At 43.5% G+C, this 26892-nt stretch overlaps 1 protein-coding gene across 1 annotated transcript in view; it reads left to right on the forward strand.

The window, feature by feature from the left end:
- si:dkey-192p21.6 (uncharacterized protein LOC565246 homolog) overlaps positions 1–26892 on the forward strand; it is a 43268-nt gene that overhangs the window by 7934 nt on the left and 8442 nt on the right. Inside the window, exons 7-14 of the mRNA XM_034225695.1 lie at positions 2136–2221; positions 5500–5576; positions 7143–7173; positions 7282–7442; positions 10197–10309; positions 25289–25410; positions 26003–26126; positions 26235–26321. Of these exons, the coding sequence (XP_034081586.1) occupies positions 2136–2221; positions 5500–5576; positions 7143–7173; positions 7282–7442; positions 10197–10309; positions 25289–25410; positions 26003–26126; positions 26235–26321 (801 nt within the window). The remainder of the gene's footprint in view (positions 1–2135; positions 2222–5499; positions 5577–7142; positions 7174–7281; positions 7443–10196; positions 10310–25288; positions 25411–26002; positions 26127–26234; positions 26322–26892) is intronic.

The raw sequence follows: 26892 nt of genomic DNA on the forward strand, positions 1-26892 counted from the left end.
CAGATCCATCATAACATATTAGTGTTGGTGTCTTCCTGCTCTGGCTCTTTAAACTCCGGCGTGGAGGCCAGCGAGTCAGGCTAATCCAACCGAAAGGGCAACAGGCCAGAGTCATCTCAATGCTGCCTTCACAGACAGAGGGGAAAAAGAGGCGCCGACACACAGAGGATGACCCAGGATAGAAAGATGGCCAACATCATTTTAAGGAGTTCCAACCCCTGTGGCAATTGGATGTTTGTTTTTTTCAACATTTTTACATGTCAGGAAAATTATAGTTATGTAACATTTACAAACAAGTTTAACATAAGATTACTTTTCTTGTCTAAAAGTTAAAGAACGAAGGGTACACATCAATGTGATCCCGACAGGAGACAGAACTGTAATTCTAACATAATAATAATAATAATTTACTTCTACAGAAGAGGATCATTTCATACTTAATGTCAATTAGCAGAACCCGTCAGCTATTAAAAGAGCTATTATATATATAGTATATATATACTGTTAGCATTCAAAGCAACATGAGGGCTCCTAAGAGAAAATAAACTTAATTATTTAAAGGTACAAGCACTAATCAATATTTTTGTATCAACATTCCATCAAATGACTACGTGAGAGAGGAAGGGCTCGCACATATTGGCAAACCGACACAATGTTATCATTTGATTCTGCAGTTCCTTTCAGTGCTACGCAGCAGTTTAGCATCTTTCAGCTTATGGTTTTGTTCAGTTTTTCTGCTGTCTTTAATATAAATAATTTTACCGCTGTCCCAAAGTGGCCAAAAGAACTGTTACATTTCTTTAAAGGTCTCCTATTATGCAATTTTTAGGCATATATTATGGGTCTCAGATATAAATATATAAAAACATGTCTATGATGTGTTTTGCTCAAAACAAATCATGCATTTTAGACACCCCTCATATCCCTCTGTTCCAGCCCTGTTAGAGAAACGCTGATTTGGGGTCCTTAGCTTGAAAAAATAAAAAAGGAGGAGGGGGAGCTAATACCTGCTCAGAATTACCCGGCAGATACAGTTAAATTCTGCCGTGATTAAATGCCATCATGTTCCAAACCGCATCAAGGATTATTTCTGAAACAGTATGGAGCTCAAATGCTTTTTCTTTACCACAAGGTGAGTTCCTTTTTTTATTTCCTGCTTTTTTACACATACTCTCTCCAGCACAGGTTAGCTCTGAGTGTAAATGTGAAGCTGACCGACCAAGCAAGGAGGCAGAGGCAGAGAATTCAAATATAACCCGGTGTGGGCATTTATTCATCGCTGTGGTACAGGATACACAGCCTCAATATTGCTGCCCAGGTGACCACAGTCACCAGTCACAAGGATCTCACCCACACTACCAGCCTTCACCAAACAGGAAACACAGAGCCTAAATACACACCCACTAATCAGCAATTAGACACAGGTGAGGGGGGAGCAATTAGACACAGGTGGGGGGGGGAGGAGACAACACAGGGCACCAGGTGAACATAATCAGGAGTAACAGAAAGAACGGGAGGGGGAACACTTTTCAAAATAAAATACATGTGCAATATACAAGGCCCGAAGCCGTTAGTCCACATTGTGACAAAGTTACCTTCGTCACAGTAAACAAAGACCATATTACGTCCAAAACACATCAGGCATTGTTTCTGATGGCAACTTTCTGACAGTGCCGTGGGTCCGCATATCCGATATGACGTAATTTACGTCATATCGGACGCAAATCTGGATCAGCTCCGTTTTTAGAGATTTGGGTATGGAGGACGAAGAGAGAGGTTTTTTTTTTCTTCTGACACTTTGTGAGTTTCCTGACACTCCAGGGACAAATATGTATGTATAAAAGACATCAAAAAGTGCATTTTGCATGATAGGTCCCCTTTAATACGCTAAATTTAAACAATGCAAACACCACTCTCTTCCCTCACATGTTCTGTATATCTCAGCTATCACAATCATATAAAGGCATTCAGACAATGATTCTTATTTTCAGGTGGTTATATGCAAATGAAAATATTTGTTCTGCCAATAAATGCCCTTAAATCCTACAAACTGGTCCTATAAGGATTCTTGCTAAGATGTGTATGTACAAAAATGGTGTTAAATTACTTGACATCTTGTTGTTCTACCCTAACAGGATGAGGCACAGGCTTGTGAGGCAGAGGAGGAAAATACCACTAAAGCCAAACCAACACGTCTGCTCTCACTGGACACTTTCCGAGGGTATGTCCGCCATCAGTAACCATCCTGTTTATCAGTCTATCACCACATGCGGCTCGTTCACATGCTAATTCCTTTTGGAGCAGTCTGAGGCATGATAAAGATCTACAGGCCCATCATAATGAATAATTACAGGGGTCACAGTCTGGCCACATGCTCCCCCAAAGCTTTTGTTATCAGGCGGTATAGCTTTGGGCATGATTTCTGATATCAGAGCGTCTTGGGTTTGGAACAGTGTGTTCCTGTTGGACAGGAGTGATGCATGTGATTGAATCTCCCTGCTAGCCTTAATTGTGGCCTGGGGGTAGACACAAAGCACGCCTCTCTGGAAACAGGATGCTGGTGTGGCTTTGACCTCCCCCTAGCCAAATAATTGATGTAATAATACAGTCGACATATCAGCACACATCCACACGGCCATAGATCTCCTGCCAAAATAGAGAACGAGAGGAAATCCAGCAGCACAGAGGCAGCGTCCAGCAGACAATTGGCATCTTCTCCATCTGTGGCTTCCTTTTGGATGAAAAGCCATCTGAAACCACTGTGCATATGGGCTGAATTCAAAACACCACATTGTATTATTTACTCTGGGAGCGGTATTGGTTAAATACCCTTAAAGGGGCCTCAATAGGATTGTTGGGGTTTTCCCTTACCTGTAGTATGTTATATACATTTCTGTGCATGTAAATGGTCTTCAAAGGCTAAAATCCATACGTTCCCTCCAGAGAGAGTGAATCCCCCCCTGCCTGAAACGCCTCAATTGGACTCCTTTGTTTACTTCTATAAGATTTTTTACATCACTATTTAACACTCACGCTTCTATTGGTTAGCGCTCCAACACTTTGTACGTGATAGGCTAAGGGTGGTTGACCAATCAAAACAGAGCTGGCCAGCTAACCAATCCGAGCAGACTGGGCTCTGGTTGGACCTTTTTGAACATTAAAGCTTGTAAGTAAAGAGGTCCCAGTAGAGGCACAACATACAAATATGAACCTGAAAATGAGCAGAAGAGGGACCCTTTAAACCAGATTTTACAAAAGGTTCAAGGAAAGGCTACATTTTGATTTCATTTCTTTCTGTTATGCTGTTTGCCGCTGAGCAATCTTATTAGATGAAATGTCTCTCTGGGGTTACAGATACTTGTCACATATTGACATCCTTATAGGTAATACTGGAAATTCTCATAACTGACAACACACTTAATCAAACTGTGACTCAGCACTCAAGATTAACGCTGCGTTGCCTCCTCAGCCCTGTGACTTATGATCCATACTCCCTGATAAGTAACAACTTTCTGCTGAGAACAGACACATCATCTACCATAAATGCTGAGACATTTCTGATGGCAAAATGCTTTTCTCCTGAGCTGAAAGGTTTTTCTGATCATTGCTCAGGCTCCACTGACATGATATACAGAGAACAGTGGGGTACGGTTGAACGTTAATTTTTCTAAAAGGATTTGCATTTTAATCTTGTGCCACACTGCTAAAAGCCTGTCACCAGTTCCCTTGCTGTGGGAAATCGCACCGTCAGTAGTTCATACAACAGAAGGAACAACTATTACAGCAAAACAATGGATTGTCGTTTGCATTTAACACCAGGTGGCTGACTCATTCCGTTCCTTATTTTTTACTAAGCTCCAAGTTTTCCTCCGATTCAGTTTCAGATATGCTCTGATGTTTGGCCACACAAAAAAAAAGGAACCTTGGCATTCCCACTCAAGCAGTAATTTATTATGACTAGATTGGATGTCAGTGTATTTGATATGGCCAGTGCAGAAGGTAACTCAATACTCTGCAGTGATAGAGTGTAACTATCCATTTGCAACGGGGAAAAGTACTAAGCTAACACTCTAATTGGTAATGCATGTACAGTGATTCAAATCAAAGAAGTCCATAAGCGTCTATCAGTGAGTCATAACCAGTTGTCACTGCTGCGAGAAAGACATGTATATCTGTAATCCGTTAGCTATAAATCACATATACTGATTCCCGAGGCATGAATAAAGTCTATTACCGACGTGACAAATTCTCATTGGAGAGCTTCACGGGGATATTTACAACTTCAACCTGATTAGTCACCAGGAAACAAGCCTGTGGAGCTTTAACCTGGATATTGTATTAACTTTGGTGCAACATAAAAGAAAGTGATCTCAGATCCCATCATATTAATCATTTATAGTTTCCCTTAATCACAATTAGCAGACACCAGTGACGCCTGTGTGCTGCCTTTGAAATGTAATCTACCTAAAATAGAGCTCTCATTCACAATGAGAGTGTTTTGATTAAATAAATGGCCAATAAGCCCTGGTATTGCAAGGACTTTCACCAGGCTCCCATGTGGCCAGAGATTTAACCTGTGTCTTTGTCACTATGGCGACTAATGGATTTGTTCGTCAAATTTTAAATGATAGCCGGCATGCAGATGGGTGCGTGCGTGAGAGAGATTAGTACACGGACACATGCAGCCAGGTTTACCTTACTTTAATAGCCCTTTTGAGATGATAGTGGCCGATTAGAATCTTGTATCAGCAGGTTGGGGCTAAAAGAGCAGTAATGGCTTTGGTGCACCTCTTAATTCAATCTGGGCAGAAAAACAAGAGGAGGCAGTACAGTGCATCTTATCAGAGAGTCTATTTCTTAGAGGTTGTCCTAATCTTATTGTCTAATTTATTTTTATTGAATCAAACTTGGATTAAAAGCTTAAATTCAAGTATTTAACATGGTTAAACAATTGAATCTGCCTCTATAGCCAGACCACGCAAATATATACATATTTACCCACCCAAGTTTGTGTTGTGTAATGGCCCCCACTCGTTTTCTGACATGCAACGCAAACACCTTTTTCCCCCAGTGTCTGATTCAGTGAAGCACTCCATCACGTGTGCTGTGTTTCAGCAGCCTTGGCCAGTGCTAAAGCATAAAGTGTATCATATATTAGAAGCAAAGTCTTTAGTCAGCACTCCTGCTTGAGGAGATCCAGAGGACAAGTGCTCATTTCCTGAGTGATTCATAATGCTTAGATTGCATTACCTTGCATTTGGAGTGTGACAGAATAAAAAAAGCCCCTCCCCTCCCCTCTTTAAATGTAATTCAAAACCGAATATTGTATCAGATGTATACGTTACGTTTTAAGAAAACAGCTATGATATGACACAGTTATGCTGAATTCAAAACACATTTAACCCTAATTTCCATCATTTACTGAATGAAAAGAATCCAATTGTTGCTGAATAACTCAACAGCGTGCTATAGTGCTTACTCATTGTAGTGTCTTTGTAGGTTTTCCCTGACAGTGATGGTGTTTGTGAACTACAGTGGGGGAGGCTACTGGTTCTTCCAACATGCACCATGGAATGGTTAAGTATATGATATGCACAGAAATACATCTTAAAGGGGCCCTATTATATACATCTTCTGGTTCGTATTTGTATGCTGTGCCTCTAATATGTTGTGTCTCCATGCTTTCATGTTCAGAAAGCTCTTTATTGTTCTCATACTGTCTGTGCTGCAGCACCTCTTTTCACCCTCTGTCTGAAACCAGAGCCCAGCCTGCTCTGATTGGTTAGCTGGCTCTGTTGTGATGTTGGTGAACTACTTAGAGATGTTCCACACCTTAGGCTATTAAGTTCAAATTGTTGAAGTGCTAGCCTATAGAAGCGCGAGTGATAGTGATCTTACTATGTTACAGAAATGTAAACAGGAGTCCAATGGAGGAGTTTTGGGGGGAGCCTTTGCAGACCATTTACATGCAAAAAACACTATTTGTCTTCCCTTATCATATAGATCTGATAAAAGCAATGATTAGGGATTTTGTTGGCTCATTGGATTATTGCTAAAAAATAAACTATGTGGCATATAAAGGTTTATGGTACTTTCACATTTTGTTCCAACACGGAAAAAAAAAATGAGATTTAGAAACATAAATGCAATCGCCAGAAGTAAAAATCTAGTGTTTGCATGTAATCACGTCACCACCGAAAAACGTAATAATATTTCAGCATGATGACATGTAGTTTAATTTAACCACTTGTTAGGAATTGTCTTTTTTTCTTCACCACAGACCTTATTTCGGCATCCAACGAAAAGCCCATTAAAAAAACATTTACTTCTAGATGCAGGAACAGAAATTGCGAAAATGCTGACTCATTTCCTGGTTTAAGGACTCATTCCTGTAACCCTCTATAGCTGAAAGGACTGACAGCTCACAGTCTGCCTATACTTGTAACATTTATGTATGCCTTCTTTCAACTCAAGCCAGATATGAAATGAGTGCATGAACTCGAGGCAATTATTCAACAGCAGCAATCTCCTCATTGTGTCTGCAGCATTTTCTGACCTGTTGTCACTAATTATGATTAATGCAGTCTCAAACCAAACACACAGGATGCCATTCCTCACGCCAGCCAAATCAAAAGGCACGATCCATAGATCCGTGTTGTTATTAACAACCGGGGAGGAGACGAGGGGAAGGAGGGATGAGATTTTAAATGGCAGCTGAGCTGGGAGAATATGGGAGGGGGCAGTGAGGGAATGACTGCTACGAATTCTGCGTCCCTTTTCCCCATGAATATAAAAGTTTAAAATGTCACTCAAACGTAGTAAATCCATGTCAGTGTTTAGAGGTGTTCTCAATTTAAATCTTATAATAGCCTGTCTGCCACATATACAAGTGTGTATTGATTTCAGCGCGGTTTGATTAATCTCCTTATTGCCTCTGTCACAGGAGTGTAGATATTTATTCACCTTTTGGAAATAGAAAGATAATGACTGATCAGCATTTAGGGACATAACATTGTTCTTAATCCACCTCCTAGTCCTTTTGGATTGAAGAGATTAGGAAAGGTCAAGAACTCTGTATAATGGCATTAAATACAAGTATCAGTGTCTATTCATATTCATGTTTGCCTCTGGATTCGTTGCAGGCCTTACTTTGGGAGACATTGTCATGCCATGGTAAGTATAATACAAGAGGACTGTCATATATTCTCACTCCCATTATAATTCACTTAAATATGCATATTTATTTGTGTCTTACTCGTGTTTTATTGTTATTTCTTCTAGGTTTGTGTTTATTATTGGGACTTCGGTGGTGTTGGCTCTCAGATCCATGCAGAGGAAAGGAGTCAGCCGCCTGCAGCTGCTGCGCAAAATCACCTGGAGAACAGTCGTCCTGCTGATGCTCGGCTTCTGCTTCCTCAACTACTCTCCCAGAGACGGACCACGTACGTGAGACATATGCAGCACTCAATTATTAATGGAACAAATACTTTATATGTGGATGTGTTTGTTCTGTACTTTTTGATTTGATCTATAAGGGGGAAATGAACATAGACGCTGGCAGGTCTAATAATATGTCCAATTGCACATGTACAGCACTCAGAATCATTTGAACCACAGAAAGAGGCAAACAATACATTTGCTGTTGTATTAAATATTTTGAAGCAGATTTTATCACAAGGATTTTTCAAGATGCATTCCATATAGTTACGTGTAGCTTGTAGGTTAATCAATCAGTCAATCAAGAGAAAATTATTGAGCTACTACTTTGATAATCAAGTAAATGTTTCAGTCATAGTTCGACAAAATATGCAATACTTTTGATGGTTTCACCTTGTGAATGCTCTTTGAGCATCATAATAAATTTGTATGCATGTAATGGTCAAAGCAAAACAAGACGTCTTTTAACAATAGCTTGGGTTATAGGAGTAATCATCAGCATTTTACTTGTTTCAAAGGCAAAACAGATATTTTATGAATTCAGAAATTGTTAGAAGACTTGTTGTTTATGAAAACACCATGTCTTATAATAAGGAGTAATCTACATATTTTTAGTATATTTATAACATGCAGAAAACTGCAGTTTGTCAAGTGACAAAGATCTAGTATATGTTTAAATCCAGACTTGTGATAAAAGCCAAAGCTGCAAGGCCGTGTCGGGGGTTATAGAAGGGGAAGCTGGCTGAAAATCCACATTTCATTGTCCACCTGGGGATGCACGGGGCGCCCCTCACACATTAGCCCTCCCCAGCGCTAATGGACTTTCCTGGGTGGATGTCTGCGTAACTGGGTTAACAAAAATATTGTTATTGTGTGTGTAGTCTAAAAATCTAGCACCGGGGGACGTTTAACTGCAGCGGATTGAGCAAAAACAAGCGCTGCGGTAATGGACAATTACAAACAGATAGTGTTACACTCTTCAGCCCCATGCAGCTGCTGTGGAGGCTGGAGGCATAACAGCACACTGACTTTACCATAAACTGCAGCTCTGCCCTCCGTCTCCAAGGATGTCCTCTGCAGCTCTGTCCCAGGGTTTGATCTAATAAGAGAATGGAGTCATATCGGCTCAATATGTTAAACCATTTCAATGTCAGACGAGACAGAAGAAGGTGTTAACCTTTGACAGAAACTATGAGTCATTTCAAATAAACCTTGCTACGGTTAGATGCACAAATCATTGTCAAAGCAGAGACCTTGAAACTCCAATATATTTTTATTTTGTCCCTTTATTGAAGCACTTGCATAATACTTTATTTTAATGGTTACATTTCACATTCCATTAGATTAACTCAAAACGTAGTGTGATGAAGCTAAAAATGTGGCTGTTACTCTTAAATCCTTAGAAGTTGACGTTTTCGACATACAACAATATTATTTACCTTAAGACGACAGTGTTTTCAAAGTTTGATCTCTGACTATTCATCAGTTTTTTATTGTTTTTGGATGGTGACAAGCTACAAGAAATGATAATGCTACGTCCACACGGTTCCGTCGCGTTGAAGCTTGCCAGTCTGGCATGCGACCAACAACCAATCACATGAATCTTCCGCCCCGGACACACAAGCACACGGTTTGATTGGCTAGCGCTTGTACTGGCATATGATTTGATTGGCTGGCGCTTCCGTCGACGCTTGAAAAGTTTAACTTTTTTCAACTTTCAGCGCGAGCAACGGATGCAAAGTGACGAGACGGAACCACAATGCAGTTCGGCAAAGCTTGACGTCACCCCATTCAAAGTGAATGGGAAGCGTCTCCCTTGAAGCACGCAACGGAACCGTGTGGACGTTACGTAAGTCAGATAAAGATGAGGTCAGAAGGTCGAGTTCTTACCCCGGCAGTAGACAAGCCTTCAGACGATGAGAAACCCATCTTTTTGAAACTTTTCTAGTATTTGCTAGACTTTCTGATGGTTTAAGTCTGTTCTTCTCACTTCCACCACATAATCATTATTTTTGTTTAATCTATCAGTGAAAGTGCTCAGAGATGGGAAGCAGACAGCCAAGCTTTCACTTCTTAAATGATATTGAACATCAAAAAGGGTCTCAATTTCACACAAAAAACTTAAATAAATTGATCAGAAAAGCAGTTCTCTTTAAAACTGTAAGACTTTCAAGATACATTTTTATATAATATTACACAATATATGTTGTGGGGGAACAGATATAGTAAATGTTCATGGTGGGAGTGTGACCTGCATATTTAACAAATGTGTCATAAGTAAGAGCTTCCTCTTTTCCTGTGAAAGGAGACATTTCCGCCTCTTATTTGATTTGCTTGGATCAATTAATGGGATTACGCTGTTTTCATGGCACTTTGTGTGGCAAAAAGGTTTTCAATTAACTAATGTGTAGATTACCATCAATCTCTCAACCACAAGCCAATCTTATCCTCCCCAATTTGTCGAGACAAAGAGATAACTGGGAATCTTTTATTTGCTTCCCACGTTCTTGACATGTCTGTTTCCTGTAGGCTGACACCATCCACGGTGCTGTCCGTCATCCTCCTTCAGGAAGATGGAATGGAATGGAATGATGGAGAAGATGCTCACGTGTCCAATATTGTCTATTTCCTGATTTATAATTTGCTCACATCAGCAGGAATAGTTATATATCTGTGCTGGTACCTGAGTTGTAAGATCATATATTCATCACTGAGTATCAGAGCATGCATGAGGGATCATGATGTTGACTGTGTTGCAGTGTCCTGGTCCTGGCTGAGGATCCCTGGGGTGCTGCAGCGTCTGGGCTTCACCTACTTTGTCCTGTCTCTCCTGCAGACTTTCTGGGGCCATGAAGAAATTCCACTGCGAGCGGTGAGCAGCTCTGTCAGGTTCACTTTAGTCTTTCATTACACACCAGGGGATAAAAAAAGTCCTGCCTGGAACAAAACATTTATAAACAGCTAATTCACTGTGTGCGCCTTGAATTCCTGGGTACATCAAAGCCGTACAATTTAACATTTCATCTTAAAACATTCTGAAAATGACAGGACCTATGTTATATGTTTTTTAATTTCAGTAATCCCAAAATGTTTTAAATCCTAGAGAATTGTGTCAGTTTAGTCCAATACAAATACAAAAAATTAAACTGCTCTTTACTGGTGTTACTCACCGTGTCTCATTGATCCTTGGAGGCAATGTCTGCGGATCATTTGCCACCTGTTATAAATGTCCTAATAGCATGGATGTTAAAGGGGACCTATCATGCAAAATGCACTTTTGTACGTCTTTTATACATGAATATTTGTCCCCGGTGTGTCAGGGAACTCACCAAGTGTCAGAAAACACAACCCTCTCTCTTTTCCTCCATACCCAAATCTCTAAAAACGGGGCTGCAACGGATCTGATACAGACTGATACAGATTTGAAATATCTCTGACATCAGACACAAGGAGCTCCGCCTATATGGGCAACTCTCCACCTATCAGGGGAATGAGAGGTTGTCTGGCATGGTAACAGCATGGTAACAGCATGGTAACATGACGCTCGTGCCTCGCCCCCCTGCAAAGGAGCTGTGGTCAGCTGCAGCTCATTTGCCACAGAATCAGCCCTTGCAAAAACAGGGCTGGAATACAGCAAATAGAGCGAAATGAGGCATGGCTAAAATGCATGATCTGTTTGGTATTTTGAAAAAAAAATTCACAGACATGTTTTGTATAGGTATGGCCCTACAATATATGTTTCAAATATAGCATGATAGGTCCACTTTAAGTTAACAGAGAAACGTCGGGTTACGTATTGTAACCCTTGTTATATTAGCACAGGCGGAGCCCTCTACTGGACTCTATGGGTACTACCTTATCATGCAAGCATTCACCTACTGAGATTTCTATGGACGTAGCCGGCCCCGGGGCGGGCCTACCTGAATGCGTGCGCATTAGGGATGTGCATCTCCATCACTGAGGCCGATGCGATGCGCATCTCGATACGTTGCCACGATACGATACATTAACGATACAGTTGAAACACCAGGCGATGCGATACGATACGATTCACCCCTGTTGCGATACAGTTCGATACGATTTGATTCAACATTATGCGATTCGGTGCGATACGATGCGATTCAACACGATGCAAAAATAATGATACTTCAATTTGGTACGACAGAGGATTTTTGTTTTATTCCTTATATGCAGCAAATCATACATTAACAAAAAAGTGCTTTACATATTTGGTACTGCACATCCCATCATGCCGTTTATTTTTTTACCTTTAAAAGCTCTCCAGAGTACAATTGTATAACACCTCACACTTAAACAATGTAAGGATGCATTGCTCATGATTAACAATGTGCAAATAACAGAGCAATGCCCATACAGCTGCCAGCCTGATGTGCTTAACACTCATTCATAAGCTAACTCACCAGTGAGCAGAAAGCGGTGGGTTCTATATGAACAATAAATAATACAAATAACCTTTCACAAACAGGTATTTCATAACTGCTTACAGTGAGGAATACATTTAAATTATTATTGGCCGTCACAGGCTGCTGTAAACTAAACACCACTCTCTCTGACAGAACACCTCACTGAGTGATTTAACTCATATGTCTAACTTTGAGGTTTCTCTTTTCGCCGCAGACCCCATGTCGACTCTGCATGTGCGTCGCTAAGTTCCTCGTACTACTTGTGTACTTTAAATCGGCTCGGCATCGTTAACAATTTGCGAGCGATTTTTCAAGTTGACCGTCTGTGCCGCGCACATATACCATCAGGACGTTACTGATGGGGTGCGGCTGCGGAGTGATACTGTGTGTATGCAAGCCCGCATCTAGGACGGATCTATGTATCATGGCTGTAGACCTGTTAAGTAATAAAGATACCTCATACAAAAGTCTACGGATACCTTATTACTCTCCATGACCTGCGGTCAACTATATAGCCTAGCATAAAGGACTATTACACCGTCTTTCTTGAACAATCCGAAGTGTTACCAAACGTTTGATTTGTAGGTATTTTTTGGTGCGCTGTGTTTCTCTTTCTCCTCGACTTCCGTGTGTGTTGATAACTGAGACTCTCGGCCTCCGTAGTGGCGAAGCAAATATCAAAAATCGTCTCTGCTGAGCGTTGACAAGATTAGGGGATTTATATGAATGAATCGGTTTTTTACCGATGCAAAGACGCTACGCAATCGATGCATCGCGAGTTCAACCCGGTTCAACCCAAACTGTAGCCGATGTGCACTCTTTCAACCGGTGCACTCGCATCTTGAACGTTTATGCCGGTGCACCGATGCGAATCGGTGAATCTTAACATCTCTAGTGCGCATCTCACTTCCGTATAAAAGGAGGCCTCGCCTCCTGACCATCATCCTACACCACTCTTCAGCAAGCGGTATAGGACAGACAGTGCCTCCAAGGTAGAGGGCTCCGCCTGTGCTAATATAACAAGGGTTACAATATGTAACCCGACGTTATATCTCTCACAGGCTCCGCCCTCTACTGGACTCTATGGGTACAGTGGGCGGAGCCCCGATGTATGCACGCACTGTCGTCCAGCACACCGTTCCACCTCACTGTCCCTGACCGGCTTTAGCAGCCACTGCGCCTCACTCACCTCTCCCTCGGTTGTAACCGTGGAGAAGTCTGGGCTGCGGCCGATAGAGCACACCATGACGCGCTTGCCTCGCGAAAAAACGTGTGCTCGAAAAAAACAGTGCTGAGGGCTCCCCTGCATCCACCTATAGGCAGACAGGGAAAAAAAACCAGCCCTGTATGGGTTCACTATGCACTCTCCCTCCTGAGTCCCTAAAGAGCACGGGGAGAATGCAAGTGCCCCCTATGTCCCCACACTCAAACACTGACCCCGTGCAGAGTATGTAGGGACTATAGTATGGAGGGCTCTCCCCCTCCTGCCCCCAGGCAGGCGAGGGGAGCCCTCCAGCCCTGAAAAGGGCCCAGAGCACCCCAGAGCACCCCACGTCCCCCGCGACCCCCCAGGGGTCCGGAGAAACGTAAGGGCATTTTACGCCCGGGGAGAGGGTCAGATGCCCACTGACCAACAGCCCCCCCCCTTCCTCACCAGTCCTGTGTTGCCCCAGCAAACACAGACGTTGAGAAAGAGCCAGACATATCCAAGAGATAACACTTTATGAAGGGGCCTGGCGTTGACCAAGACGCCGCCGTGCATATATCCTCCACACTCGCACCGTTGAATAAGGCTGTTGATGCAGCCACAGCTCGTGTGGAGTGCGCACGGACCCCCGTGGGACAGGCTCTCCCTGCCTGCTCGTAGGCGTGTGCAATGCCTTCGCAAAGCCAGCCTGCCAGGCGTTTCTTGGACAGAGCTTTTCCAGTCACCCCGCCCCCGAAGCACACAAACAGCTGTTCAGTGCGTCTCAGGGTAGCGGTGCGCTCTACATAACATGCTAACGCGCGCACCGGGCAGAGGAGGTGTAATTTAGCTTCCCTGGCCCCACCATGGGGTGGAAGACTAAATCCCCCCAACTGAATAGCCCTCGACCTGAACGCACTCCTTAGGTTCTTGGGCACAAAGGAGGGGTTCGGTCTGAGTGTCGCGCCGCTCCGGTCACCCCGAATCAGTAAACAGCTCGGGTGCACCGACAGAGCGGTTAACTCGGACACTCTTTTGGCTGACGTTAAGGCAAGTAGCAATGCTGTCTTCCACGACAGTGCTTTCAGAGAGGAGAGCTCCAGAGGCTCAAATGGTTCTGTGACCAAAGCCTCGAGCACCAGCGGCAGGTCCCACTGCGGGGTGGAGGCGCACACTACTGGGCGCAGCCTCCTGACCCCCTGTAAAAACCGCAACATCAGTGGATGAGAAAAGGCTGACCTGCCGTTGAATCCCTCATGACAGGACGAGATGGCTGCTGCATACACCTTTTATAGTAGAATGAGCTAGTCCTCTGTCCACCAATAACTGTAAGAAGGAAAAAATAGAGCCCAACTCACAAGATAGGGGCTCCACTTTCCGCTCCTCACACCATCGCTGGAATCCCAGCCACTTTGGCCTGTAACAGGCTTTGGTGGATCCCGCTCTAGCTGCCTGGATAGACTGAATAACGCTATCAGACAATCCACCCTGTTTCAGCATGTCCCTCTCAGGAGCCAAGCCTGGAGAGGACGGCCCAGAGTGGGTAACGCCCCGATTGCACCTGCCTCTTGAGACATTGCCCCCCAGAACTGGGGAATCACCCAGGGCTGGCCCACCTTCATCTGCGTCATTTCTGAGTACCACGGAGCCCCGACGTGATCCGGTGCTACCAGGATGACTGCCAAACGTTCTCGCCTCACTCTCCCCAGGAGAGGGAGAAAGAGACGCAACGGTGGAAAGGCGTAGTGCAGCTTCCTTGGCCATGGCTCGTGTGCAAACGCGTCCACCCCCAAAGGCGGGTCGTCGCTCAGGGCCATGGAAAACCACAGGGCACAGTGGCCGTTGCGCCGGCTGGCGAACAGATCCACTTCCGCTCTCCCGAACTGGGGCCAGATCTGCTTCACCACCTCTGGGTGAAGCACCCACTTGCCTGGCAGGGGGCCGCCCCTCGACATGAGGTCGGCTCTCCTGTCCTTCAGTCCCGGGATACGAAGGGCTCTCAGAGCCACCTCTGATGCCCACAACCACAGCCTCTCCGCTGTGGCCAACAAGGCGGCGGAGCGGACTCCGCCCTGCCTGTTGATATAAGCCACTGTGGTGCTGTTGTCGCTCCTGACCAATTTGACATGTCTCCCTTGAATTAGGGGCATGAAATGCTGGAGGACTAACACTACCGCCCGTAGCTCTAGGAGGTTGCTGTGTCATGTTTCCGTTAGAGACCAGCGCCCACCTATAGCCCTCTTCAGGCAGGTCCCTCCCCATCCTGTTCCCATGAACACTGTGATGTAGGAGGTTACCCGTCCCAGTGGAGACCCCCTCCGGAGGCGCCCGGGAGACCCCCAGAACCGGAGGTTGCCCTCCACTGAGGGGGGGATGGTCACCAGCCGCTGTTTGTGCCTCTTGGGATCCAAACGCAGGCTGGAGAACCACCTCTGCAGGCGGCGCATATGCAGTAACCCCTGCGGGACCACAATGTGAGCAGCCGCCATGAGATTCAAAGTCTGCATGACAGTTAAAACTGTCACTGTCGCCCCCTGTCGCAGCCTGTGAACCGCCCGGAGAAGGGACGCACTTCTGCTCTCTGACAGAGTGGCGCGTAGCGCGCCTGCATCGAACACCACTCCCAACTACAACGCCTGTTGGTGAGGTATGGGGGTGCTCTTTTTATTCAATTGATCGCAAAGCCTAATTTGGTTAGGTGTGTGATCAATTGTGCTGTGCAAAGCATTGCCTGTTCCCGGGACCCGGCCATGACTATGAGGTCGTCTGGGTAAAAGAAAACTCTCATGCCGTGGGCGCGCAGCGGTTGAAGCGTAGTGGCCACACATTCACTGAACGTGCATGGGGATAGGGAGTAGCCGAACGGTACTCTGTTGTACTCGTAGGCCAGGGGTGCCCAACCAGTCGATCGCGATCGACCGGTCGATCGCGGAGAGATTCCCAGTCGATCGCGAGATGTGTCTAAAAATAGAACAACAATATTCTGTTTTATCGTTAATGTCCTGTAACATAATCTTCCTGTGCCAGAATAATGCACTTGAACGCATCAAAGCTTTGTGATTGGCCGGCGTGACCCCATGTGTCGGGGCGTGGCTGGTGGGCAGTGGGCACTAATTCGCTGACGTTGTCCGTGTCAACAGGAGTGACAGTCCGCACACACACAAGACCGTAATTACGGCAGAAGCAAGAAAGCCCAAAATATATAATTCTCACTCCGAGTGGGAGGATGATTATTTTTGTATCTATTCCAATTCAAAGTCCATCTGTCTCATCTGCAATGCGAGCGTGGCTTTATCGAAGAAGGGTCATTTAGGAGCGGCATTTCAAAACAGTGCACAAACGCTGCGGGACAGAATTCCCTCCTAATTCTGTCCTACGCTCCCAAAAGGGGAGGGGCCTGAAAGGACAGCTAAATGCACAGCAGTCCATTTTCACCAGGCCCAACAACAAGAGCAAGGCTGCTACCATAGCATCTTACGTGTCAGTCACGTTCTTGCGAAACACATGAAGTCTTTTAAAGACGGCGAAGTTGTGAAAGAAGCATTCCTGGAGGCTGCCGGCGCGCTTTTGGGGGACAGTAAAAATAACAGAAGCATTTCAACAGGTTTTTGATATAATAAAAACTCAAGTTAGATACCGTTATTAATCAGCTGTAAGTTTTAGTTTGTTTGAACTTAGTCATGATAATTATTGTACAAAATGGTATAAGAATGCAAACATTAAGATCTGTTCTGTTCACATTGATTATAGTCTATCAATTCAGGTTAAGAAACTAGTGTTGCTTGCATCCTATTTTAAAGGCATTTCTTTTTATACTCTACTAAAATGCTACAAAAAAGGGTTTGATTCTATTAATTTTGTCTTATTTATTGCACTTTGGCAGCAGATTCCTGAGTAGCTTCAGATCTGAGTTGTCTTATTAGTAAGCCTAATTTATACTTTTGTAGCAACACTATGTTTATATAATGGCAAAGAAAGGGTTCAGTGTCTTTTCTTTTTTCCCTGTGTCACATGTGGCAGCACTGTTCAATGTTTCTTGAAAACATTACCCACTGTAGTATGTGACGTGTGAATAAACTCCAACTCTGTATCAACAACTACTCTAGCGAGGCCTTTAACCTAGAACTGGAGAGCCTGGACTGATTTGGCCCCCCTAAGAACAACCAGGATAAAAAAATCGCGCTGAGCCGTGGATGCACTCCGGCATACTGACCGCCATGAAAACCAGAGACAAAAAATGCTCTGAGTTTCATAAAAGTCAGTTAATGCTTTCCAAAAGCACGAGCAGTGAACTCCAGGCCCACGTGACTGAACTAAAAATTGAAAGAAACAGACTAAGAAATGACGTAAGCTCCATGATCAAAACTGCCAAAAAGAATTTCATCAATGTCAAAACTGAGGAAAACAAAAATAAACCCAGTAAACTTTGGAAATTACTCAATAACCAGCTTGGCTGCAGTAAAAAACTCAAAACGAGATTTTCGAACTTAAACATAAAGACAGATAACAGGCTCATCACAGACAAACTGGATGTGGCCAAGTACTTGAACATTTTTTTCACAAACATAGCCACAACTCTTGTAAATAAATTACCCTCCCACTCAGGGCTTTTTGGGGTAGATCACATCATGAACTACTACAAAAACCTAGGGGTACGCAAAGATGATTTCAGTCTAGCAAGGGTAACAACAGCAGAGGTACTCATTAAACTGAGCGCCCTCCAATCTAACAAGGCCACTGGCCACGACAATATCCCTTCCAAATTCCTCAGACACAGCAACCGCCATCTCACCAGTCATAGCTCACATAATTAACCTCTCCATAAAACAGGGAAAAGTACCCAAAGACTTCAAAATTGCAAGAGTAACCCCCCTGCACAAAAAGGGCAGCAAATTGGACCCAGGCAACTACCGCCCTGTTTCTATACTTACCTCCATCTCGAAAGTCATGGAAAAAATAGTATATGAACAGGTCGAAAAGTACCTCGCGGAAAATAAACTATATCTATGAATTTCAATCTGGCTTTAGAACATCCCACTCCACTGACACATGCCTTCTTTATTTGAGCGACCACATCAAACAAGAGGTGGACGAGGGCAAGTACTGCGGCATGGTGATGCTGGACCTACAAAAGGCTTTCGACACTGTCAATCACCCCATTCTGATTGACAAGCTAAAAGCAATTGGTTTTGATAAACTATCGGTGAGCTGGATGCAATCCTACCTGGAGGGGAGAGAACAGATGGTGGAGGTAAATGGTACTCTGTCCCCCCCCCCTCCCAGTGAGCTGTGGTGTTCCACAAGGAAGCATATTAAGTCCGTTACTGTTCCTAATTTATGCAAATGACATGTCATCAGCATGTGACTGCAACTTGTTCCTGTTCGCGGACGACTCAGCCCTGCTGGTCTCTGACAGGAGCAGATTGCAGGTTGAAAAAACCCTCAGCTCCGAGCTCGGCAGAATCTGCACCTGGCTCGCCGATAATAAATTATCATTACACCTGGATAAAACAGAGTCCATTCTCTTCGGTTCGAAACATAATCTCAGCAAATCCGACGACTTTTCAGTTGCAGTGGGTGACATTATTGTCACAAGTAAGAAGGAAATTACATTTTTCACTAAAAAATCTATTAGGAAGCTGCAGCTGATTCAGAACGCCGCTGCTCGAGTCCTCACTAACACTAAGAAAGTGGATCACATCACTCCTGTTCTGAAGTCTTTACACTGGCTTCCTGTGTGTCAAAGAATAGATTTCAAAAATACTGCTGCTGGTTTATAAAGCTTTGAATGGTTTTAGGCCCAAAATACATTTCTGACCTCCTGCTAAATTATGAACCATCCAGATCTCTCAGGTCTTCAGGGACTGGTCAGCTTTCTGTCCCCAGAGTCAGAACTAAACATGGTAAAGCAGCGTTCAGTTATTATGCTCCAAATATCTGGAACAAACTCCCAGAAACCTGCAGGTCCGCTGCAACTCTGACTACTTTTAAATCCAGGCTGAAGACTTTTCTTTTTGTCGCTGCTTTTAATTGAACTATTCATATCTTAGACTGCACTGTAACTTTGATCCATGTACTTTTTTCTTTTAATGTTTAATTGACTGCACTGTAACTTTTATCCATGTATTTTTTCTTTTAATGTTTATTTTATTAGCTTTTCTTTTTAATGACTGATTTTAAATGCCATTTTCTTAATCTCTTTCCTTTTTTGTAAAGCACTTTGAATTGCCTTGTGTTGAAAAGTGATATATAAATAAACTTGCCTTGCCTTGCCTTACATACCTAGGATCTATTCTTGAGGCAAACCTCTCCTGTGACAAAATGGCATCCAATGTAATAAAAAAAGTCAATCAAAGAACTAGATTCCTATACCGGATCTCCTCTCTGGTAAACAAAAACACCGTGAAAACTCTGGCAGGAGCACTCATTCAAGGGTACTATGACTATGCTTGCACGTCATGGTACCATAGCACCTCCAAGGCGCTAAAAATAAAACTTCAAACATCGCAAAACAAACTGGTCAGACTACTGCTTGACCTTTCATCTAGAACCCACCTCACCTCTGCCCACTTTGACAACCTAGGATGGCTTAGAGTAGACGACAGAGTACAGCTACTTGCAATGGGCCTGGTCTACAAGATACACCCACACCTCTATGGTGGTACCCATGTACATGTCAAAATTCTTCCCAAAGGTCAAGGAATACCATGATCATAACACCAGAGGGAGCTCCACAAATCATGTGAAACCCAGATTTGGCACAAAAAAGGGGGAATACACGTTTCGCAATTATGCCACATCAAGGTGGAACGCTCTTCCCACAACTGTAAAAGAAAGTAAAACTATACTTACCTTCAAAACCTCTCTTAAAGAGCACCTTCGGGGGAGAGCATTGCAAAACTGGCCCCGGTAATGGTACAAATCTCAACCTGTCGTACAATGGACAGCTTCCCCCCCCCATCTATGTATATACTCGCATTTTAGACTCTGTTACTAACTGTATATCTGTAGACTTGGTATGTCTTAAATGTCCGGTTAGGATGTATTCGAACGAAATCTAAAATGAAAATTGTAAATAAGCATCACTCTAGAACTAGAGTTTACAAACGTAAACCACCGTTCCCCTGCGGAGGTCCCTGAACGTACCGCGGCCACTCTCACGAGGGCCGCGCGCCCACGTATTAACGCTGTATTTCCCATTCAACGGTGAAATGCATTAATCAGAGCTATTATACCAGGCAAGGTGTGTTTTCTGACAACAGCACGCCGGCAATAGCGTCTCTTGAACCCGCACAGTGCTTTGAGAGCACACGGTTTATTCCACTCACGTGCACACGCCCACCTGCTGGCTCCCTATACTGGGGTTTACAGCAGGGGCGGGGAGTGTAGGACAATGCTAGGCTATCACCTCCGCTCGCTGAAGAGTAAAGGATGATGGTCAGGAGCAGTGTTGCCAACTCATAGTAAGGAAAGTAGCTATTGGCTGTCCGAAAAGTCGCCAGAAGTCACTAAATGACGTCATCGCCTAATTTGCATATCATGTAATGGCGGCTGTAGGCAAAAAACGTTCCCAACCCTTCAAGGATCAAAACTTGAAACCACCGGAGTTAAATCCAGACGACAGTATATGGGCATAGATATGTCTCATAATTATTTGTGTGAACATAAAAATAATTTGTGTGTAAATATGTGATTTGTAAATGTAAAACAACATCCACAAATGCATTTAAAAGATTTGCAAACTCACAAATACATTTGCAAGTGTAAAACGGATCTGCAAATACGCTAAATATGTTCACAAATAAAAAAAAGATCTGTGAATATCTCTTTAACATTTACACCTTTCGATCAGGCATTTGTGAATCCATTTTGTATTTGTGGAACAAAAATGCGCTTGCGGATCTCAAATATCTGTTCACGGATCTCAAATCTCTGTTCGCGGATCGTCTTTTTACACACACGGAATTTTGAGACATATTTTCCGCCGGTCTCGGCTCAAATCTACTCGTGTCACTCGGTTATTTTCGGAAACCACGTGATGGCCTGCTGATGACGACATTTCCGCATGATTTCAAAGTAAGAGCATGATGGTTTGTTTAATGCTCTGTTTTTGTATTAAAATGAACAGCGGAACGTTAGATGCATTCTTCATCACCATAACCCTGACCTAAATACGGTGCTTTTCTACAGATTACTTTATTACTGCACTGGTAAGGTAAAATTAGGCCGATTAATAAGATGTGAAGTGCTTTGTAACTTCGACCCGCTTGACTGAATACACAACAAACAATGAAGAAAGAGTTTTATCTGGGCTGTTTCGCTGCCAGCTGCTCCCCCGGGACCCGAAAGTGGCGTATAGCCTGCACTTCAACATCAACGAAAGTGCTCGATAGGCTATATGCTATATTGAACCATTGAACCAAACTAACTGTATCACTATAACCAGGGCCGCCCCTGGCCAACTTGGGGCCCCAAGCGACATTGTGAGATGAGGCCTTCCCCCAACCGACAGGAGTGAAAAAAAATGTTTTGGAAACAAAGTACTTTGCAAATATAATTCCTGTTTATTATTATTATCAACACAGTTACTTTTTTATACAGTGAGGTAAATGGTAAATGTGCATGTATGTCGTTCAGTATGCGTTTACAGGTGATACGTCTGCATTTCCTGCCAAATACTAGCCTCAAAAAGATTAAAATATAATTAATGCAAATAAACTACTTCTACTAATAATAATAAATTCAATAATATAAATACTATATTATTTTATTATAATATAGTTGTAATATAGTCAAGACAAAACATGCTTATGACATGCTCAAAAACTGATATTTCTTAAATCTGTATTCTAGTTCCCTCTGTCAGCAATGCATCAACAACTACACACACATTGCTATCAGTATTTCTCTGTGTTGTGGTTGACATGATGATGACTGTTAGGAGTTAAGGGGAGAGGCTGAGCATCACCATGAAATGTGCAAATTGACATAAAAATGCTCCATGTTTTTTAGGCTGTAAACTTTAACTGTTATTTAAGCCAACTAGACAGACCGTTTATCACTCTTCCTCCTGTACGTTAGCAGATAAAAGGCATAAGACTTGAATTAATGGTAAATAAAGAATGCTGGAAATAACTGCATCTCCATTAGCCTACATGCTCTGCAGAGACTGCCTTCTTCATGTCGTGAATTGCAGCAGATGTTTTAATATGACAATTGGCAATTTGACTTATACAACATTCGCAAGTTGTACATTTGACTCATACAATAACCCACCTTCGAGTGATGCTCTAGTTTCTTCATGTTTTGTTTTTTTCCCCTCTTGCTTGCAGTGGCGTTTTCTCCCGGAGGCCAAGGGAAGCCAGGCTTCCCCTGTTTTTTCGGATTGTAGTTATAATTTAAATAAATAAATAAAAACACTTTGTTTTGTTTCGATAATTCTCCTTTGCTGTGTGTTGCTGCCGGCCCGGCTCTCCCCCATTCTCATTGAGTATTTTACAAAGAGTGAAACAAACAGCGCCCCTCTAGATGTTATGGTGAAACAGTAGATTGCACTCACTGTTGCGAGAGGAGGCCAGCCGAATCTAGCTTCCCTTGGTGAAAAAAAAATGGAGGGATTGACCAATCAGATGAGGCCCACGTGATGCCCCTGCCAACCTGTGATTGGTCAGGGCCATGCCAAGGGAAGCTAGCCGCCTCTTGCTTCCCTTCAGAGGCGGCTGGCGGCTGGCGATTTGATTGGACACTGCCATCCAATCAAATCACATCAACATCAGTTTTAATACTGTAACTGTCATCACCGCCGTTAGAAATTATCAAGCAAATGAAGCATTATGGAGGGTGGAGATTTGGCGTACTTAATCAAACATAACTTTACTAAACTTCCGCTACAGCAGCAACTAAAAATTAAATCAGATGACAGGCAAATGCCCGCACTCGAGCTGTGTGTACGCAGAGGAAAAAGGGAGAGAATCGGACGTTCAATGAGGACAATTATGTCCGCACGGAGTGGCTAACTGGAAGCGCTAAACTTCAGCGTCTAATTTGCTGGACATGTCTTCTTTTTGACAAGGATTCGTGCTCCCTGAACAATCCTTGGGCAACTTCAGGATTAATCGACCTTGCCAACCTGTCACGGGCAATTGAGAGGCACGGTAAATCCAAAAATCACATAGATTGTGTGATTGTCTGCATACATTAATAAGTAAAATGCTTAAATTAATAAGGAGAGTTTCAGCTGGAGAGTGCGTGCGGACCTTTCGGTTAGATAACAGGCGTGTGCAAGTCCTGCATCTGTGTGATACAAATGTGTGTAAAATGATACCGGGCGCTGTAATCACTCATCTGGTTACGTTATTGACCACCCCCCGACCCAAAAAATGGGCTTCCCCTACATTTTTCCCCACGCCACGCTACTGCTTGCTTGAGCCGGACTGAAACGGTCTTTTCACCGACATCTCTTCACCTCCGTGGCCGTATCAAAGCCGTGATTGGTTAGATGTCGATTAATTGCAACGGTGTCGGGTTACAGACGTGCTCCCCTTGTCACCTCTCACTCTCGCGGTGGGTGCGCGGAGAACTGAGCACAGCAGCTGAGGCCCTCTGGGCGGGGCCCCCTGCGCAAGGCGGGGCCCATGCAGCCTGCGTGATTGGCCTGTAGGGAGGGGCGACCCTGACTATAACATGATGATGATGATGAAGAATGCATCTAACGTTCCGCTGTTCATCACGTGGTTTCCGAAAATAACCGAGTGACACGAGTAGATTTGAGCCGAGACCGGCGGAAAATATGTCTCAAAATTCCGTGTGTGTAAAAAGACGATCCGCGAACAGAGATTTGAGATCCGTGAACAGAGATTTGAGATCCGCAAGCGCATTTTTGGTCCACAAATACAAAATGGATTCACAAATGCCTGATCGAAAGGTGTAAATGTTAAAGAGATATTCACAGATCTTTTTTTAATTTGTGAACATATTTAGCGTATTTGCAGATCCGTTTTACACTTGCAAATGTATTTGTGAGTTTGCAAATCTTTTAAATGCATTTGTGGATGTTGTTTTACATTTACAAATCACATATTTACACACAAATTATTTTTATGTTCACACAAATAATTATGAGACATATCTATGCCCATAACAGTAGATCAGAAATGTCTTTGCCTTTTGAGTATGTTTTGGGGTTTTAACATGACAGTTTGGCATAGAAATCCCCCTTACAATAAAGGCAGTATGCCCGTGTGTCATCTCCAATAAATGGCTTCAACCATCCTTTATACTCAGGGTTTGATTCCCACTCCTTTCTGTATTTTTGGGAATACAATTTAGACTGTGCCATGATGTTTAGCTTGTCACAGAGAGGCACACACACAGTGGACGAGGTGATTGAGTGACTGAGGCTGTGTGAGGCAAAGCAAAGCAAAGGCAGTTATTTATTATAGTGTGAAAGTGAGTGAAGAAACATTTACATTCAACATTTAAATCCCGCTCAAAACCAGGACGGCTTGGCAGTTGGCGCATGCGCAATTCATTTGCAGTCTCGACGCGGGGGAGTGTGGTTGTCTCCTCTCTGCTCTGACTGCAGCAGCAGCTCTGCTGCGGCCAGGCAACTGTCAGTCTGAGCGCCTGTGAGTACTATGGGAGGGAGGCGGGGCTCACGGCAGCACCCGCGGCTCGTTAACTGCAGAACAATGTGAGTCTCCAAACACCAGAAAAGTCGCTAATAACACCATTATAAATCGCTAGATTAGTCGTTAGTCGCTTTTGACACAAATAAGTCGCCGGAGGGTTTGGAAATCCGCCAAATTTAACGAGAAAATCGCCAAGTTGGCAACACTGGTCAGGAGGCGAGGCCTCGTTTTATACGGAAGTGAGATGCGCACGCATTCAGGTAGGCCCGCCCCGGGGCCGGCTACGTCCATAGAAATCTCAGTAGGTGAATGCTTGCATGATAAGGTAGTACCCATAGAGTCCAGTAGAGGGCGGAGCCTGTGAGAGATATAACAGACTGGGAAAACATCAGCAACAAATCGGATCGCTGCCTCTCAGGGACATCCAATGTTCAGCTAAATTGCGTTGTAAAAACATGTATTTTTAAATGTTGTGTTTGGCCCCGGCAAACACCTATGATCCTACGATACTTCATGACACTACCAAACGTGTCTTTTGTTATTGTTTTGATTAACACCCCTAATGGCAGACAATAGTATTGTGCATTTAACACGATGTATGTGTGTTGCAGCATCACTGGTGGAACCCCGTCCAGGACGTGGTCCTGTACTGGCCACAGTGGCTGATTATCGTCCTGCTGGAGACTCTGTGGCTCTGCATCACTCTGCTTCTGCCTGTACCCAACTGCCCCACGTAAGTCCCAGCACGGCTTCCACTGTTGCATAACATACCAAGCAACATCCACTCATAAATCCACTGTACACGTATGCTTAAAGTGTAAATCCCCCCATGCTGAAATAATCTCCCGTTGGGGCTGTTGCTCTGCAGCAGAGGTGTGAGTGTGCACCTTGAGTCGCTGGTGTTATGAACCTCTGTGATTTATGGGCCTGTGGTGGATGCTTCAGAGGACATAATTAGCCAATCTCAGTCTGTCATGTGCAATAAGAGGAGCCGAGGCAGAGGATCCATCTTCCTCGCTCTGCGTCTTCTGCTCAGTGCTGCTTTTTGTCTGCGTTTTCCCCCCATTTACGTGACCCTGCATGACATCACTGTTACAATACTGCTGGTTCAAATAGGAGCTCTTGTGTTTCCTCCAACATCTTGTTGAGCTCAAATAAAGAACTAAACTAAATCTCTCACATTGAAAATGTGGCCTGAGGAACTTTCTTTGGTTAAATCATCTCATAAAATAATTTTTTTTAAATCCTTTATAGTTATGTTGTTACTTTTTCATTGCTATTAGAATGCCTTGTTTTCGAATGCTAACTGTATTGTTTGTTATCAGAGGGTATTTGGGAGCTGGTGGAATTGGGGATGACGGTCTTTACCCAAACTGCACTGGGGGCGCAGCAGGATACGTTGACCGATGGATGTTTGGGGATAACATGTACAGATACCCCACATGCAAAGTAAGATCTTTTTACACACACCTTTCATAATTTTACCAATTCTTCTTAAAATCGTGCAGGTGGTATTAAAACAACCTTGCTGGTCCTTGTTGTCTTGCTTTTGTTCAGGAATTGTATCGCTCCACGCAGCCCTTTGACCCAGAGGGGCTTCTGGGTACAATAAACTCTGTTGTCATAGGATTCCTGGGGATGCAGGTAAGATGGTTTATTCATTTGACCTGTGTGATTCAACAAGTGGTACAAGAGTATTTCTAGTTTTGAGTCGTTTTTGTGTGTCAATACTTTTCTGTTGTTGTTGGATGGTTCTTAATTTACTATTGCTTTTAATAGGCACAATGCTTTTTATTATACTTTGTTTAGTAAATGGATGGTTTATCGTATTGAATCAATGCTAATTGAAGGGCTACTGATAATTAGTTTGATGATATCAAACATTTCATTTTTCATATATTTTTGAAACTCTAAGTTTGTAAGTTTTTCTGTGATTTGGGGGGACTCCCTTAAATTCTTGCAATACTGGCCTCTGATTGGCTGAGAGCAGCAACTTCTTCATATTTGACCAAAGCTTGTTATGTAAAGGCTTACTGGTCAAAAACTACTGGCAGAAACTAGTCTAAAGAATCAATAACTTCCGTACAATTATACAAATATATTTTTCATTTCTGTTCCAGAGCTTCTTTAACTAGAGCAGGGGTGTCAAACTCAAATACACAGTGGGCCAAAATAAAAAAATGGGTACTAGTCGAGGGCCGGACTGGTTCAATGT

This window comes from Gymnodraco acuticeps, unplaced genomic scaffold (genome assembly GCF_902827175.1).
Source record: "Gymnodraco acuticeps unplaced genomic scaffold, fGymAcu1.1, whole genome shotgun sequence".
NCBI lineage: Eukaryota > Metazoa > Chordata > Actinopteri > Perciformes > Bathydraconidae > Gymnodraco > Gymnodraco acuticeps.